Source organism: Quercus robur, chromosome 5, assembly GCF_932294415.1.
Source record: "Quercus robur chromosome 5, dhQueRobu3.1, whole genome shotgun sequence".
Taxonomy (NCBI): Eukaryota; Viridiplantae; Streptophyta; class Magnoliopsida; order Fagales; family Fagaceae; genus Quercus; species Quercus robur.
In genome coordinates this window covers 76,026,886-76,041,507 of record NC_065538.1, presented here as the reverse complement: position 1 = coordinate 76,041,507, position 14,622 = coordinate 76,026,886, and the positions used below count along the sequence as shown (strand labels likewise).

The 14,622-nt window shown below is 32.6% G+C and overlaps 1 protein-coding gene and 2 long non-coding RNA genes across 5 annotated transcripts; all 3 read left to right on the top strand.

Annotated features, from left to right (window-relative positions):
• The first annotated feature begins 508 nt into the window (after window positions 1-508).
• Window positions 509-2,402, top strand: LOC126729185 (uncharacterized). The gene is made up of 2 exons (XR_007656532.1): window positions 509-924; window positions 2,244-2,402. It is a non-coding gene; the product is annotated as an uncharacterized LOC126729185 (long non-coding RNA).
• Window positions 2,403-3,851: 1,449 nt separating this feature from the next.
• LOC126727136 (uncharacterized) lies at window positions 3,852-5,846 on the top strand. Of its 2 annotated transcripts, none has more exons than XR_007656156.1 (2): window positions 3,852-4,052; window positions 5,466-5,846. It is a non-coding gene; the product is annotated as an uncharacterized LOC126727136 (long non-coding RNA). The 2 variants fall into 2 exon arrangements; XR_007656157.1 differs by having other exon boundaries at window positions 4,464-5,846.
• A 1,953-nt stretch (window positions 5,847-7,799) lies between these two features.
• LOC126727135 (beta-glucosidase 47-like) lies at window positions 7,800-13,911 on the top strand. 2 transcript variants are annotated; one of them, XM_050432655.1, is made up of 12 exons: window positions 7,800-7,979; window positions 8,331-8,397; window positions 9,464-9,522; window positions 10,152-10,227; window positions 10,313-10,387; window positions 10,557-10,644; window positions 10,985-11,237; window positions 11,572-11,687; window positions 12,012-12,267; window positions 12,577-12,679; window positions 12,762-12,870; window positions 13,335-13,911. In XM_050432655.1, the coding sequence occupies exons 1-12, from the start codon at window positions 7,953-7,955 to the stop codon at window positions 13,549-13,551; spliced, it is 1,446 nt and encodes a 481-aa protein (XP_050288612.1). In that variant the 5' UTR covers window positions 7,800-7,952; the 3' UTR covers window positions 13,552-13,911. The 2 variants fall into 2 exon arrangements, with proteins under 2 accessions (XP_050288612.1, XP_050288611.1); XM_050432654.1 differs by having other exon boundaries at window positions 7,800-8,108.
• Window positions 13,912-14,622: the final 711 nt, after the last annotated feature.

The following is a 14,622-nucleotide window of genomic DNA, read 5'->3' as shown; positions in this document are numbered from 1 at the left end:
TTAAGGTTGGTAATTAAAGTCATTCATTAACCTAGCAGATGTTCAAGATTGTGTTTGTTTCTAAAGGGGTGGTTTCTCTCTCTACTATTAGATGAAATTTGTTTTTTTTTTTTTTTTTTGTTTTTTTTTTAATTTAAATTTTATTTTATTTTATTTTATTTATCTTGTGTTTGGTTCTAAATGGTAAGTGTTTTTTCTTGAATCATCTTTTTGGTTGCTTTGAATTAATCTATTCTATAGGTGTTCTTTTGGTGTTGCATAACATATGCTCGGTGAAATCTCTTTTAAATTTGATGTGACATCTTTCCATTCAAAGTTTTTTCCCCTCCTCATGTTGTGATAAATCTAAGTAGCTATACTTTGGTTGTAAAAAATTAATTTTTCTATGCAAATGATTAATTTGGTTATAATAGAAATTTCCCAAATATATTTATTTAAATAAAAAATTAATTTGATTGTAGACAACTTAACTACTTTTATGACTCCATGAATTGACAAATATGTCATTTACTATGATATACAAATTTTGTGCGTATCGTTTATAGGTTTAATTTTCTTTCTTGCTTGCTTTGCACTTCCTATGAATGGTTTAAATTTTTTTTTCATTGCTTGCTTTGACTAATTTTGCTTATTGTTGATTTCATCAAAGAGTAGTATTACCAACAAAATAAAGAAAAAAAAAAAGGAAAGGGAGAATTGAGGTTGTGGGTCATAATAGGTAGGCTTTTTATTTTTTTATTTATATTTTTCAATGTACTGTTATGATTTATGAGATTGTTATGCCCCTTTGTAAATTATTAGCCATTTGCTCTAACCTCTAAATTTGGAATGATGTTCGAGGACTATATAATGGTTGTTGGAGCATCAAAGCCAACTGCAGTAGTTGATGCTGATAGGTTTTCCAATATGAAAAGGTGAATGTTGGTGAGTTTTATTTAGTTTCAATTTATTTATAATGTATAAATTGTGTTTCACATCTTCGACCTTATGAAGTTTACGAGTCCAAACAAGTTCCTATAAGTACACTTTGGTGAGATTTTTTATCTTCAAAGAATTGGCATAACAATTATCATGGAATTTATTGTAACATAGGAACTATAAAGTAATCTACTATACATAGCCATGAATTTTGATTGGGTAAAATACTATTTTGATCCCTAAACTTTGACAAAAATTTGTTTTTCGTCCCTAAACTTTAAAAAGTTCTTTTTTCATCCTAAACTTTGTAACGAGTTTTTTTTTTAATGGTTTAGAGACAAAAATAAGGATGAAAAAGGAACTGATTTCAATAATTTAGGGATGAAAAGTAAAGTTTAAGGACATAAATAAAACATTTTCAATAGTTTAGGGATGAAAAATGAACTTTTCAATAGTTTAGTGACAAAAAATGAATTCCTTAAAGTTCAGGGATGAAAAACAAAATTTTGATAAAGTTTAGGGACATTTTGATTCTATATGTCTATTATACCAAGCAATGATTGATGCTTTTGAATGCTTAAGATTCTACCCACAATTTGTTCAGTTTTCATGGATAATTTATTGTTTTAGGTTTAGGTTATTCATGATACTTAGATTCCGAGTTTGAACTTTTGGATTAAGTTTACTGGTGTCCTTCATTGCTTTGAGAAGTAAATTTTGACTTGAACGAATAAGATGAACTAAAGTATATATGAATGAAATAAGATGCATGTGGCTGTGTTGTCAATTGCCATTACTCGTATTCTATACCATATATAAACTCTACAATGACGTAACTCTTCATTATAACGAATGATCTTGGTTGATGAAAGTGAAAAATCACTGTAGATAAAAATCGAAACTACTATCTTTATTTTGAACTCATACGTGCTCAATTAGGATTGATATATATTGGTCATGGTGAGCAAAGAAAACAAAACTTATTTTTTATTTTGCGCACATGCATGCAATGAATATATGAACAGAATGGCTTTAGTCAATTCGCCAGATAATGTCTTCCAACTCTTTTTCACATTGCTTCACAGAATTAACACCTCCTATTGATGGTGTTTGATGATGTGTAAGGCTATAAGATGTTGAAACATAAGAAACTCTAGGATCTTTTGTTTTTGGTTTTGCATAGTAAGAGCATGCAATTACAAAAGGCAAAACCCCCCCACACTCCAAAACGAGAAAAAAAGGGCACTTAGATTTGGGCAAAAGTGACTTTTATTTACTCAAAATCATTGGTTGAAACTATTTCACTTAAAATTGTTCATATGCAGGTTTAAAGAAAAGAGATGGGACTCTAGAAAGAGGATGCTTGGGTGACAATTGTTAGGTGAATGATATCCAAAATCATATAAGTGTAGAATATATTTATGTAATGAGGTTTATTTATATGTAATAATTTATAATAGAAAATAACGTTAATTTATATGTAATATGAAGTCGTATAGATTTGTTAGTGCAAAAATGAATGTAGATTTTGCATAAAATTCTCTCATTGCCTTGATTTTTTTATAAAAAAAAATTACCATCTTTTTATTTTTATGTTGTATTCTCTTTTTTCTTTTAGTTTATTTTTGATGGGCTAATTAGGCTCTTTTTGATATTTGATTTCTTTTAAGCTCATATTCCATGTTAATTAGAATTTAGAGGTGCATGTTTAAGAAGAATAAAAAGAATAGATGGGATTCTAGAATGATATTTATGTTAAAGTTTTGACTATAGTAGATAGCATGCTTGATCCTAAGAAGTCACAATTATTATTTTTTAGACCTTAACAGTATCAAATTGGTCTCTGCAATTGTTGGGAAATTATTCTAAAAGCCTTTCTAAGCATTTAGATTCATTTATATTAATTTATCTTTAATGCAGTCACACATTTGTTTTATCTTTGTTATTATAAATATAAGTGATTTTAAATTTAACAATCTTGTGCATCGCACAGGTTAATGACTAGTTATTTGTTATTTTAAATCATCTCAATTAAAGAATTCAATTAAAATTAGGTTGTGGGTTCCAGTTAGCTCAACTAGTAAAATCTCTGATGGTTGAATAAGAAACTCTCTCAAAAAAAAAAAAAAATTAGGCTAAAATGCAAAATTTATCCTCTAAATTTCACCACTTTTTATTCTAGTATTCTAAGTTTGCATTCTATAATATCAGTTCTCTAAGTTTTAACCTTCCTCAATTCATTCATCCGTTAACATTCCATGCATTACTGCCGTTAACCTGCCCAAAACGATGCTGTTCTGGCCTTAATTTAATATTTAATATTTTTTTAATGTTAATTAAAAATTAAAAAAAAAAACCCAGAAATTAAAAGAAGCCAGCGATGTCGTCCCTCTCCATTGAAGAACACAGAATACAAACCCCACGAGGTAATGTGCAAAACAGCAATGCAAAAAAATTGTATATAGTTAGTTAGGCAACGTTTGAAACAATAAAGGAAAGTAGCATCTCGAGTTTTAGAAACTTGAGATCGAAATTAGTAAAAGGCCACATGGATCTCGAGTCTTTAAGACTCGAGTTTTATGCGAAAAAAATTTCACCTATAGTGGTGTTTTTAAGCCTTTCAGTGACGTTTTAAATCCTGATAGCGGCGTTTTCCTGGGAAAATTTTTTTCTTAAGTGCAGATTTATGGAGTCCTATAGTGGCATTTTTAACCCCTATAGTGACGTTTTATAGACCTATAGCAGCGTTTTTATTCAATTTATGGTAGTCGAGTCTTTAGAACTTGATTTTCAGCTTACACTAAATCGAGACTTAAAAACTCGATTTTTATCTTGAAACTCAAGTTTTAAACACTCGAGATGCTAGTTTTCAAAATTATTTTGAAATGTGACAATTAACTAAATTTTTTAATATTTATTGTTATTTAGAAAAAAAATTCCAAACCCCACCCACCCCTAGCCTAACTCGAGGGAAGACAAATCGAGGTAGAGAAAGAGGAGGTATTTCGGTGGCTCAGTTCCATGAGGTGTACTCGGCGAGTTCGCTCCAGGAGGTGCTGCACCAGGCCAATACTCGACGGCTCCAGTTCAAAGAAAGAGTAGACACTCGTCGTAGCGCCGTCGTAATCGTTTGAGTAAGTTGAGCAGATTTTGGGGTTTCAGTTTCAGTGTGTTCTTGTGGGTATCGGCTTAATTGTGGGTTGTTCATATTTTAACTGCTACTTAATTGTTGCTTTGTTCATGCGTGTGTATATATCATTCACCAGGACATTTTTCAACTTTTCAACTTTATTAAAGCAAAGGGGGTAAGTGATGATGGTGAACAAAGGCATGTTGTCTAGTGATTTAATAAAGGATATGACTACTTGGGGTTGTCTTTATATGGTGTTAAACTTGTAATAGCCGTGAAATAAAATACTTGGTTCAAGTATATTCTGAAAATTGAAAAAGAAAGGAAAAAAAAAGAAAAGAAAAAAGAGAGAGAGGATTGACGACTACTAAAATTACAGGCTCATCCATAGGACTGATGAGTATTAAAATTACAGGGTTGCCTCCATTTAAGCTCAGACATACATTACTCAAAGCAGCCAGAAGAGCCATTAAGAGATTGCCAATGGTTACACTCATAATGAGGCTCCCAACAGCTGTGCTAAGGCTATAATTAAGCCCCCAAGCACCAGGAGAAATGTATGCACATTCAAACACATAATTACATTCTGATTCTCTAAAAGATATTGAGAACTCTATTGACTTAGTCATTGGAGAAAGATTGGCTAACGTCACTCCAGTGCCTTTCTCTCTCATCTTTTTAGGGAACATTACCTCATCCAGGGCCTAGATCAGGTCCTTGACTGATGACCATTTTTAGCATCGTCAAGGATGTATTCTTAAATTGATATGAGTCATAAGACAATGAAGTAACTTGTTTAGCCAAACCTATACTTTAAGGCAATGCGTCGAAGAGTAATGTTGTATTGGTAGTTGAATTTGGGACTATCTGCTAAGTTACTAGTGCAATGTTCTGTTTTGTTTTTTTAATAATGATATACTAGAGATCCTCTTTAAAAAATAAAGTATAGTTAATGGTACCGAAGTTTTTTGTATAAATTTCTGTTTTGCATGTATGGACCATATGGTATGTAAGCAAGTAAAAATAAAATTATTTCAAGAAATCTTTCGCACTTAGACAAATCTGAATTAATAGATTGTCTATTCTTCCTTTTCTTCGTTTCCCTTATGTATCTTGCGGTAGAATATTATAGTTGCTGATTCAGGTAAGCATATTTCTTTAAACTGTTTTATTTGAATACATTGGATTGGAGTTGAACTTGGGGAATGCCTCAGCTAGGGTAATTTCTCTAGTTGGATTGTTTATTATTTTTTAAAAATGTTTTTAAGGATATTAAGTGTCTCCTCCCTGTCAATTCATTCTAGACTGGAGACCATCTATTGTGTAAATAAACAGTGTGACAGATAACATCTTGGTAAAATGTCTAGCTGTCAATCATATGAATGGATTAGTAAGAAAGATTCTGAAGGTATTGCAGGAAAATCAACATTTGGAAGAAATGAACAAATGAAATGAAGATAACATCAATGCTAACATGTAGAAGACAATCAAAAGGCTGGGAGAAGAAAATAGTGCAGGAAAAAGATATATCGCAGAGAAGAAACAAAGGAAGAAAGGGAATATATGGTGCTATGTATGCGCTATGTGCATATTTTTTATTTCCATCTTCATACTTAGCGCAGATATGCAATCTAGGACTAACAAAAGAATGCATTTTCCCTAATTTTATAATGTGTAATGACATTTTTTTTTTTTTTTTTGAGAAGAAATGTGTTAGGATATGTCATGGTGTAATGTGAATTTTACCTTGTAATGCAGGGCTAGTTCTTTTGAATGAAAGTGTGTATAGTATGGAGCACATCTGAATTATATGCTAGTTCTTGTAGTACAGTTGGATGCTCCGGTATCTATTATGTGTATTCCAGAGAAACAACTAACAACAATAAGTAGAAAAGAACAATAAAATGCATTATTTAGAACAGGGAAGTGCATAAATTTAGTATTAGTGAAGTGTATGCAAGAGAAAGTGCATAGTTTTAGAATTATAAACAATCTGTTGGATGCTTATTTTGAACAGGAAGCCAAATAAATAAATAAATAAATAAAGAACCAAAATATTACTTGCATATAAAAAATTAGTACATTTCTTGCAGTGTCCAATTACACTCGGTTTTTATTTGCACGCTATATCATTTACCTTGGATTTGTGAATGTCTAGATACACTAGACTCAAAATCATTTATGCTATTGACTTAAATGAATTCTACAAATAACATCACAGAATGCCTGCCTAAGCAATTGTTTGTAACGTCATAAAATAAAAATAAAAATTCTTGCAATGTAATTTTAATAAGAACATGTTGAAAGCTTGTATATAAGACAAATTCAGCCCTGTAAAGAACATTTCTAGCATATAATGCAGAAAAATTCAACTCTCGTCATAATACCTGCCAAATATTTGTTGCCTTAACAATATTGGCAATTAAATAAGTCACTGTTCAATAATACCACAAAATATTTATTTTCTTAACAGTTTGGACAATCACATAAGAAAATATCTGCCTAGGTAATTAACTGTAACAGTTGGTAATAACTCCAAAAAATAATTGTTGTCTTAACAGTTTGGGCAGTTGCATCACAAAATACCTGCCTAAGTAGTTGTCAATACCATCACAATTTTTGGCATAGATCATGAACAAAAAGAAACTAAAAGTCATAAAAACATCCCTAAAGTTATGTTGCTAGAATTAACTAAGTTCTACTGCTTTGTTGACTACTTTATGCACTATCAGCTCCTGCTCTATATCTCATTGAGTTCTCCTCAAAATTGGCAGCCTGCCTGTGAAAAATTACATACCCATTAGACTTTCCCATAAAAACAAGTTCGTATTAGTAACAAAGATGATATATATTACACATACATTACTTTCTTGGTTCCTAAATGCACCATCTACTTGAACTCTAAATCCCATGAAATACTCCTCAGAGTTGGAAGCCTGCCAGTGAAGAACACTAGCACTGTACATGATAAATGAATTAATTATCTAATTGAAATAAATTCAAATACTCTCTTTTTACAGCCTAGACTCTAGAGTCTTGTGAATCATTTCGCGGCATCTTTTAATGTTTCCAATTAAAGAAATGTTCCAGAGTTCAAATCCTCCACCCCCAATTATCAAATTACCAAAAAATTAAAATAAATTCTCTTCCAGTTATTAGAGAGACATACCACTAGTCTATATAATGTCTAATAGTTTAGAGAAGTTTATTCTCATTCTTTACAAAAGTCTAGTACTATCTTTTTGGTACCTATATTACCTAGTTGTAAAAGAGGGTACCGTTTTTGAATTTAGAGTTTCTTATCTTACTTAGTAGTGCATACTAGTAACTTCTCGGAAAATGTGGTAGGGCTATTGTATTTTGGGATGGCATGCCTAAAAGGTATATTGCATCAGTTGCTCAGCAACAAAAAGTATTGCGAAGCACCATGTTCTTAATTTTCTCTCTATTTTGAGGTGATGTACAACTTTTGTAAAAGTATTATTACTTAAATGCATAACTTTGTAAATTATAACTTTCAATTTTATTTACTAATTTAAGTTTATAGGAAGAGCAAGAAGTGGAGCATCAGTTTCTTTTTAAGAGGGGAATCAAACAATCCTATGGCCAAATAAGAATATTGTTGAGTGAGTTGCAGAGTGGAGAATTAAATTCTTTTTAAGTGGGGAAGGCAACCCTTTATGGAAAATAGAATAATCGATTTTCAATTTGCTTTATATTATTTTTTGGCAGTGAAAAATGTGCGCAACAATTAGAATTAAGCACTATTACATGTTTTCACGCTACATGATTTCCATCTCTCTCTCTCTCTCTCATATACCTCCTCCTAGTAGTAAATGCATATACACTGATCAACCATTCCATTTGGTTATAGCATTAGTCCAGCAGGGGATTTCTTTGCCATATGGGAATTCTAATACTACTTCAAAAGGTTTTCTTTCTGTTAGAGATGTTCCTATTACCTCTCTTAATATTATGTGATCTCCAAGCTCTTAAGAGCACGGTTCAATCTCCATTCCCCACAAACTTTCTCTTTGGCACTGCCTCCTCTTCTTATCAGGTTTTCCTTTATAAACTGCTAAATACTAATACTCTCTTTGGCCAATATTTTCAGACTTCTTAATTTCTCCAAGTCATGCATAGTATTACCACTGAAAACACAAACTTCAAAAAAAACTCATATCTTGCAATTAATGCTTGATGATATATATATATATATATATATATATCTTACACACACACAAGATATGTATACAGAAAAATCTTACATGTACACTTGCAGTTCGAAGGCGCTTACTTGAGTGATGGTAAAGGTCTGAACAATTGGGATGTTTACACTCACAAACCAGGTGATATGACCTCTCATTTTAGCTCAAGTGTGCTAATATGAAGCTCAGATGATATGACTAATTCAGTATGAATTTAGGAAAATGCTAAATTTATTATCAATTTTACTATCAAAAGATTTATAAACCAGACATGGTAATGAATATAATTAGTAACACATCAACAAAATAATAAGTTTCTGAATTAATTTGTAAAACCTATGTAATTAAATTGCATGCATTTGTGGGTTTCAATTAGCTCAATGGGTAAAATCTCTGATGGTTATATAAGAGATCCGGGATTCAATCTCCGCCTACACCAAAAATTGATTGGTGTTTTGGTCTGATGATAAAGGGCTATTATCAGGAGCGGACGCCATAGGTTGAAACTCTCTAAAAAATAATTGCATGCATTTTAATGCATAACTGATGAATTTAATCTCACTTGCAATAATGTGTAATTCATAAAGATTCTTATAGAATTATTTTGCATGTAATGTTGTGAGGTGGTTGGCTAATTTGGGAATGTTGTGAAATTATCTTCTGTGAAGTTTTGTGACATTCCTGACTTCCTTGATTAAAGATAACATTTCTTTTACTATTCAAGTAATAAACTATAAATCATCTAGAGGCCACACAAACAATACTTACTCATTAAAAGATATTGTCCATTTTATTTTTATTTTTCTTATTTGTATATTCCATTTAAGGATGACATTAATTGGAATAGGATAGAGCCATATCATGGATACCTCGTCCCTTTTCAAGATAAGTGGGATAGGTTAGGGTAGGAAAAGGATGGGAAGAAAGTATTTTTCCCTCTTTAATAAGTCGTTTTCATCCACTCTTGGTAGAGGTTTAAGACATGATGGAACAAGGCTAGTAAAATCAGTCGTTCGTCCTCTCTTGGTGGAGGACGTTTAGGACATGATGGATGGAATGAGGCTCGTAAAATCAGTAGTTTGTCCTCTCTTGATGGAGGTGGTATTACATGCACCGCAAGTTAGGCAAAATAGGATTCGACATTTTGTTGTCCTTAATTCCATTTCAATAAGAGATTAAGAGGTTAATCTAGAATTTTTAATTGCAGGTACCATAATTGATGGAAGCAATGGAGATGTTGCTGTGGATCATTATCATCTGTATCCAGTATGACCTTTGTGACTTGTCCCTTTTCTTCCCCTTCAGTTTTTTTATAATTTCATAATGCATGGTCTATTGATCTTAAAAAATAAAAAATTGAATGGTCCATGCGTAGTATTTGGTAGAAATTAGAATAATTATAGTCAGGACCCAGGAGCTGCCCATTACATAATAAGCGCGGTTGAGTAAAAAAAATTCTTTTCTTCCAAAATTTTACAAAAGCCACTTTTTGAAAAGCTATACCAATTACCAAATAATTCCTACAACATGAGGTTGAAGTGATTTTCGTAAATACCATGACCTGAAATATGTACCAAACCAACGTGAGTTAGATTAATTAATTGATTTCAACTTACCTAAGATACATTTCTGACAAAGTTTAATGACTTGGAAAAGATCCATTCCAATTAAATCCTTAAATTCCCTCTCATTTTAGTCGGACATGCAACGCATGACATTTATTTGATTTTTAAATGCCATGTCTTACATCTAATAAAAATTAGAGGAGATTGGAGTAATTAATGGGAGAAGATCTTATCCTGTATGTCACAAGAGATGTCTTTATATGGTGCAAGTAAACTAAATTATGCAATGTTGTCATTTATAGAAATTTTAAGGTGAATTGTTGACAACAGGAAGACATAGATCTAATGGCTTCCCTTGGAGTGAACAGCTATCGGTTCTCAATTTCATGGGCAAGAATTTTACCTAGTAAGATTTATTTTGTTGGCATGTAACATAATTTGTGCTTGGAACTTTTGCAAGTAAACATGAAAAATTCTCTAAATTTTCTCAGAAGGGAAATTGGGAGATGTCAATTTGGATGGCATTAACTTCTACAACAAGCTTATTGATGGTCTCCTACATAAAGGTTTACTTCCATCTTGATTAGTTTTTAGCATATTAAAGACTGATTGATTACACCAAGTTATTTGTAAACTAAATTCAGGTGAATAAACACCAATGTGAAGCTGCACATAAAATTATCACTTTAACACTGTATTATGCATGTTTCTATTTCTTAATTGTGCAATCTACAGGAATCCAACCATTTGTAACGTTGACCCATTTTGATATTCCTCAAGAACTCGAGGAGAAGTATGGAGGTTGGCTCAGTCCCAAATCACAGTAAGCAAACCAGATATCAATAGCCTATGTAATTTTGTAGAAGATATCGGTAGATTTTTATATAATAGAAGAATGACAAATTTTACAAGTAGGGTTATAGTTCTACGTTTGGTGTATCTTTGACTATGCTATACACTACACAGTATTGCTAGAGACAAATTTTCACCAACATATTAAGATGAAAAATTGTTATTAGAAGAACATCACTGTCACATGACTCATAATTCACTACTACTACAAGCTTTATTATGCACCATTTGAGACAAGTAACATCAACAATTTTTATATCACTAGATTTATTGATATGGAGCGTTGTAACATGCTACACGCCATTTTCCAGGGAGGAATTTGCATATTTTGCTGAAATCTGTTTTAAGTTCTTCGGAGATCGGGTCAAGTACTGGGCCACCTTCAATGAGCCAAATTGCCAAGTGATAATGGGGTACCGCACAGGTGAATTCCCACCGTCGCGTTGCTCAGGTTCCTTTGGAAATTGTACTCATGGGGATTCAGAGAGGGAGCCCTTTGTAGCAGCCCATAATATTATTCTAGCACATGCAGCTGCTGTTCAAAATTATAGAACAAAATTCCAGGTACTAACATTATTTTATAGCTAGGATAATTTCTAAGGGACAATGACCAAATCAAAACTCAGGACAGTGCCTGTGCTTCTACTTACATTTTTCTTTTTTAACAATTCAATAGTACAATGGGGAAAGACTTTTGAACTTTAATTTTCCTAATAAAGAAGAAAAAACTATTTCATTGAATTAACAATATTCTTAACTATGTATTTTGGTATGAATTATTGAAGCATAATATATATAGAGGGAGTGATTATACAGAGTACGAAGTAGTTATATGCCAAAATAGAAAACACTCTCGAAAGACATTGTATGCTTGCTAACTAGATCAATGAACATCCAGAAAGAACAAGAAGGTAGCATTGGGATTGTCTTACATGCCGCCTGGTTTGAACCCATTAGCATCTCCACACCAGACAAGCTGGCAGCTGAAAGAGCCCAATCCTTCTTTTTGAACTGGTAAATATCCATTTGTCAATCATCAATATTTTTATGTGAGTGATGTTAAAAATACTACAATTTTGATTGTATAAACCTTACAAATTGATTTGTCATCAATCATAAAAATGTAACCTTCACTTCTTCTTTTTTCTTTTTTTCTGAGATCATTTAGTCATTTATATACTATGTTATTGAAGTGACACTAATCACATTTATTATAACATCAGTTTGTAAGACTTTTATTGTAAAATTGACACTGAATTTCACATTTTATGTGTCAAATAGGCACAAATGTTCAAATGTGGTTGGCATATCATGGATCTTGAATCAATTTTAATGCAGGTTCTTGGACCCAATAATATTCAGAGATTATCCAGCAGAGATGAAAGAAATTCTAGGATCTATCTTGCCAGAATTTTCAAGCAATGATAGGGAAATGCTAAAGAATGGATTGGATTTTATTGGCATCAACCAGTACACCAGTTACTATGTCCAAGACTGCATCTCCTCCATATGTGAACCTGGACCAGGGGTGACCAAGACAGAAGGTTATTACCGACAAAGTTCACAGAAAGATGGCATGCACATTGGAGAACCTGTACGAAACTTCAACTTTATAACAAGAGTGATGTTAGGGATACCACAAACTTTACAACATAAGCCATACAAACTAATGTGTCAGTCAGTGGTGAAGTCAGAAGTTTTTCATTTTTTATTTTTCTGGCAAGCCTATAAGTAAAAGTAAACCCTAAGTGATAACTCCAAGTGGTTTTCTATCGCATAGTGCAAAGTCGAAGTAGGTCTGGGTGATAACCCTAGATCATCTATATTTATTTTTCCTATTGCAGAGCCCTGGCTTGTCTTGTGTCTCTTTGTCAATCATTGCTGAAGCTTTTTGATTGTACAGACTGATTTGGAATGGCTAAATGTTTACCCACTGGGAATGGAGAAAATGGTTACCTATGTAATGGACAGATACAATAACATACCCATGTTCATTACAGAAAATGGTAAGCAAAAGGCTAATAATCTCCTTGATGGTTTCTGCATATTTTTAAACTTTTACAGAAATTTAAGTCACGGATCTTGTAGGGTATGGCGAGGAGGACAATCCAAATATCACTGTAGAAGATCTTCACCATGATGTTAAAAGAGTAGAGTACATGGACCACTACTTAGATGCACTCTTGAGAGCAGTAAGGTAAGAATATAGCCACAATATTAGGCATTTTTTTCAACTTATATTATCAATAAACTAGCACTATCTTACAAATCCGGGTTTATAAACAACCTATGCACAGCATCCCATAGAACAAAAGAGGGAGGCGCCACATTAATGATCTTTGATTTGTTATGTCCCCTTCCCATCAATGCTAATTAGTCTGCACAATAATTTCATTGATCTTAACAAAATTGTGGTGCACTACCACAAAAGAGTTCTAAGTACATTTTCAGTTTTTCTACTTTGACTTGAAATGGTATTGTCCCGGTCAAGTGTTACACTTAGGAGAGGCAATCAGATTATTCCTTTGCAATTACGTTTTGAGTTAAACTGAGATGTACTTTGGATAGGCAATATATAATTTCACAACAATGCTCCGTTACTAGACGAGTATTTAAGACAATCAAATTCTTATGATTCTCTCTCTCTATCTTTGTGATCAGCAAAGGAGCAGATGTGAGGGGTTACTTTGCCTGGTCCTTGCTTGACAACTTTGAGTGGAATTTTGGATATACAATAAGGTTCGGACTCCACCATGTTGACTATACCACGCTGAAGAGAACCCCAAAATTATCAGCAAGTTGGTACAAACAGTTCATTGGAAAGCATACGATCAATCCCATAAAACCAAAGAGTGATCAGGAACAGTTCCAGTATTAATTAAATATCTTATTTCTCAATGTTTTGATACCAAAAAAGAAAAAGTGAAAAACATGGCCATATGTTGTTCACCGGGAGGAAAAGAAAAGTTTGCTGTTTACTAGCATATATCCAAAACATTCTCTACATCCTTCACTTTGAAATCACATGTACAAGCTTGTTTGGCTAAAGTTGTATTGGTTGTTTCAAAAATTAAGTTTGTAGACCACATAAAGTGCATATCAATGATGGGATAGATGATCATTTTCCATTCATCATTGTAGTTTCTGCATGTTTCTACTATGTGCTCGGTGATTTTGAGGATCTTCACTACATTTAACTCTCTTCCATTTATCCACCCTGCATGTTAGTTCCCTTTTTCTTCTCTCTCTTGTTATTAATGCATGTTCTAAAATACCATGAGAATACAATATGCATATGTGTGTGTGTGCGCGCGTATATATATGTCCCTTTTTTTAAGTAAGGAGATCTTAAACTATGATGCATATTCATAGTACAGAATGCAATGATGTGGGTGAACTTGTAATTCATGGGAAGGATGGAAATGCAATTCATGTCGAAGGTGCAAATCACACAAACTACGATTTTCACAAGATGAGGGGTAATTAGGGCATAATGGGGGCTGTCGTTTTGATTTTGGGTGTCCTTTGCGAGGAACACTGAGCAAGGTTTGATGTGAAAATTCTCAATGAGCAAAGAGGTATTGGGTATGTGAGGCAAACGTTCTCCGTAAAAAATAGCCAGTTTGGATTGCCTTTTTTAAATATTATAAATAACGTATAAAAAAGTGAACACACACACACACATATATATATATATATATATATAGCATTGAAATGACAACCAAACTATGCACCTCTAGTATTTACAGTTATCCAAGTAATTTTACAAAACATCAATTCATTTGAGGCACAAATTTTGGTGAGGTCAGATCAAATACAATTGAGAAATTATTGTGCCAGCAGGTTTGTCTAAAACCACATAGCACTCAGTCACAGCTATAATTCTTGATTTCTAGTCAAGTGCATAGCACCTGATTAAAATTTAAATTCAACAAGCACCATGCTAGTA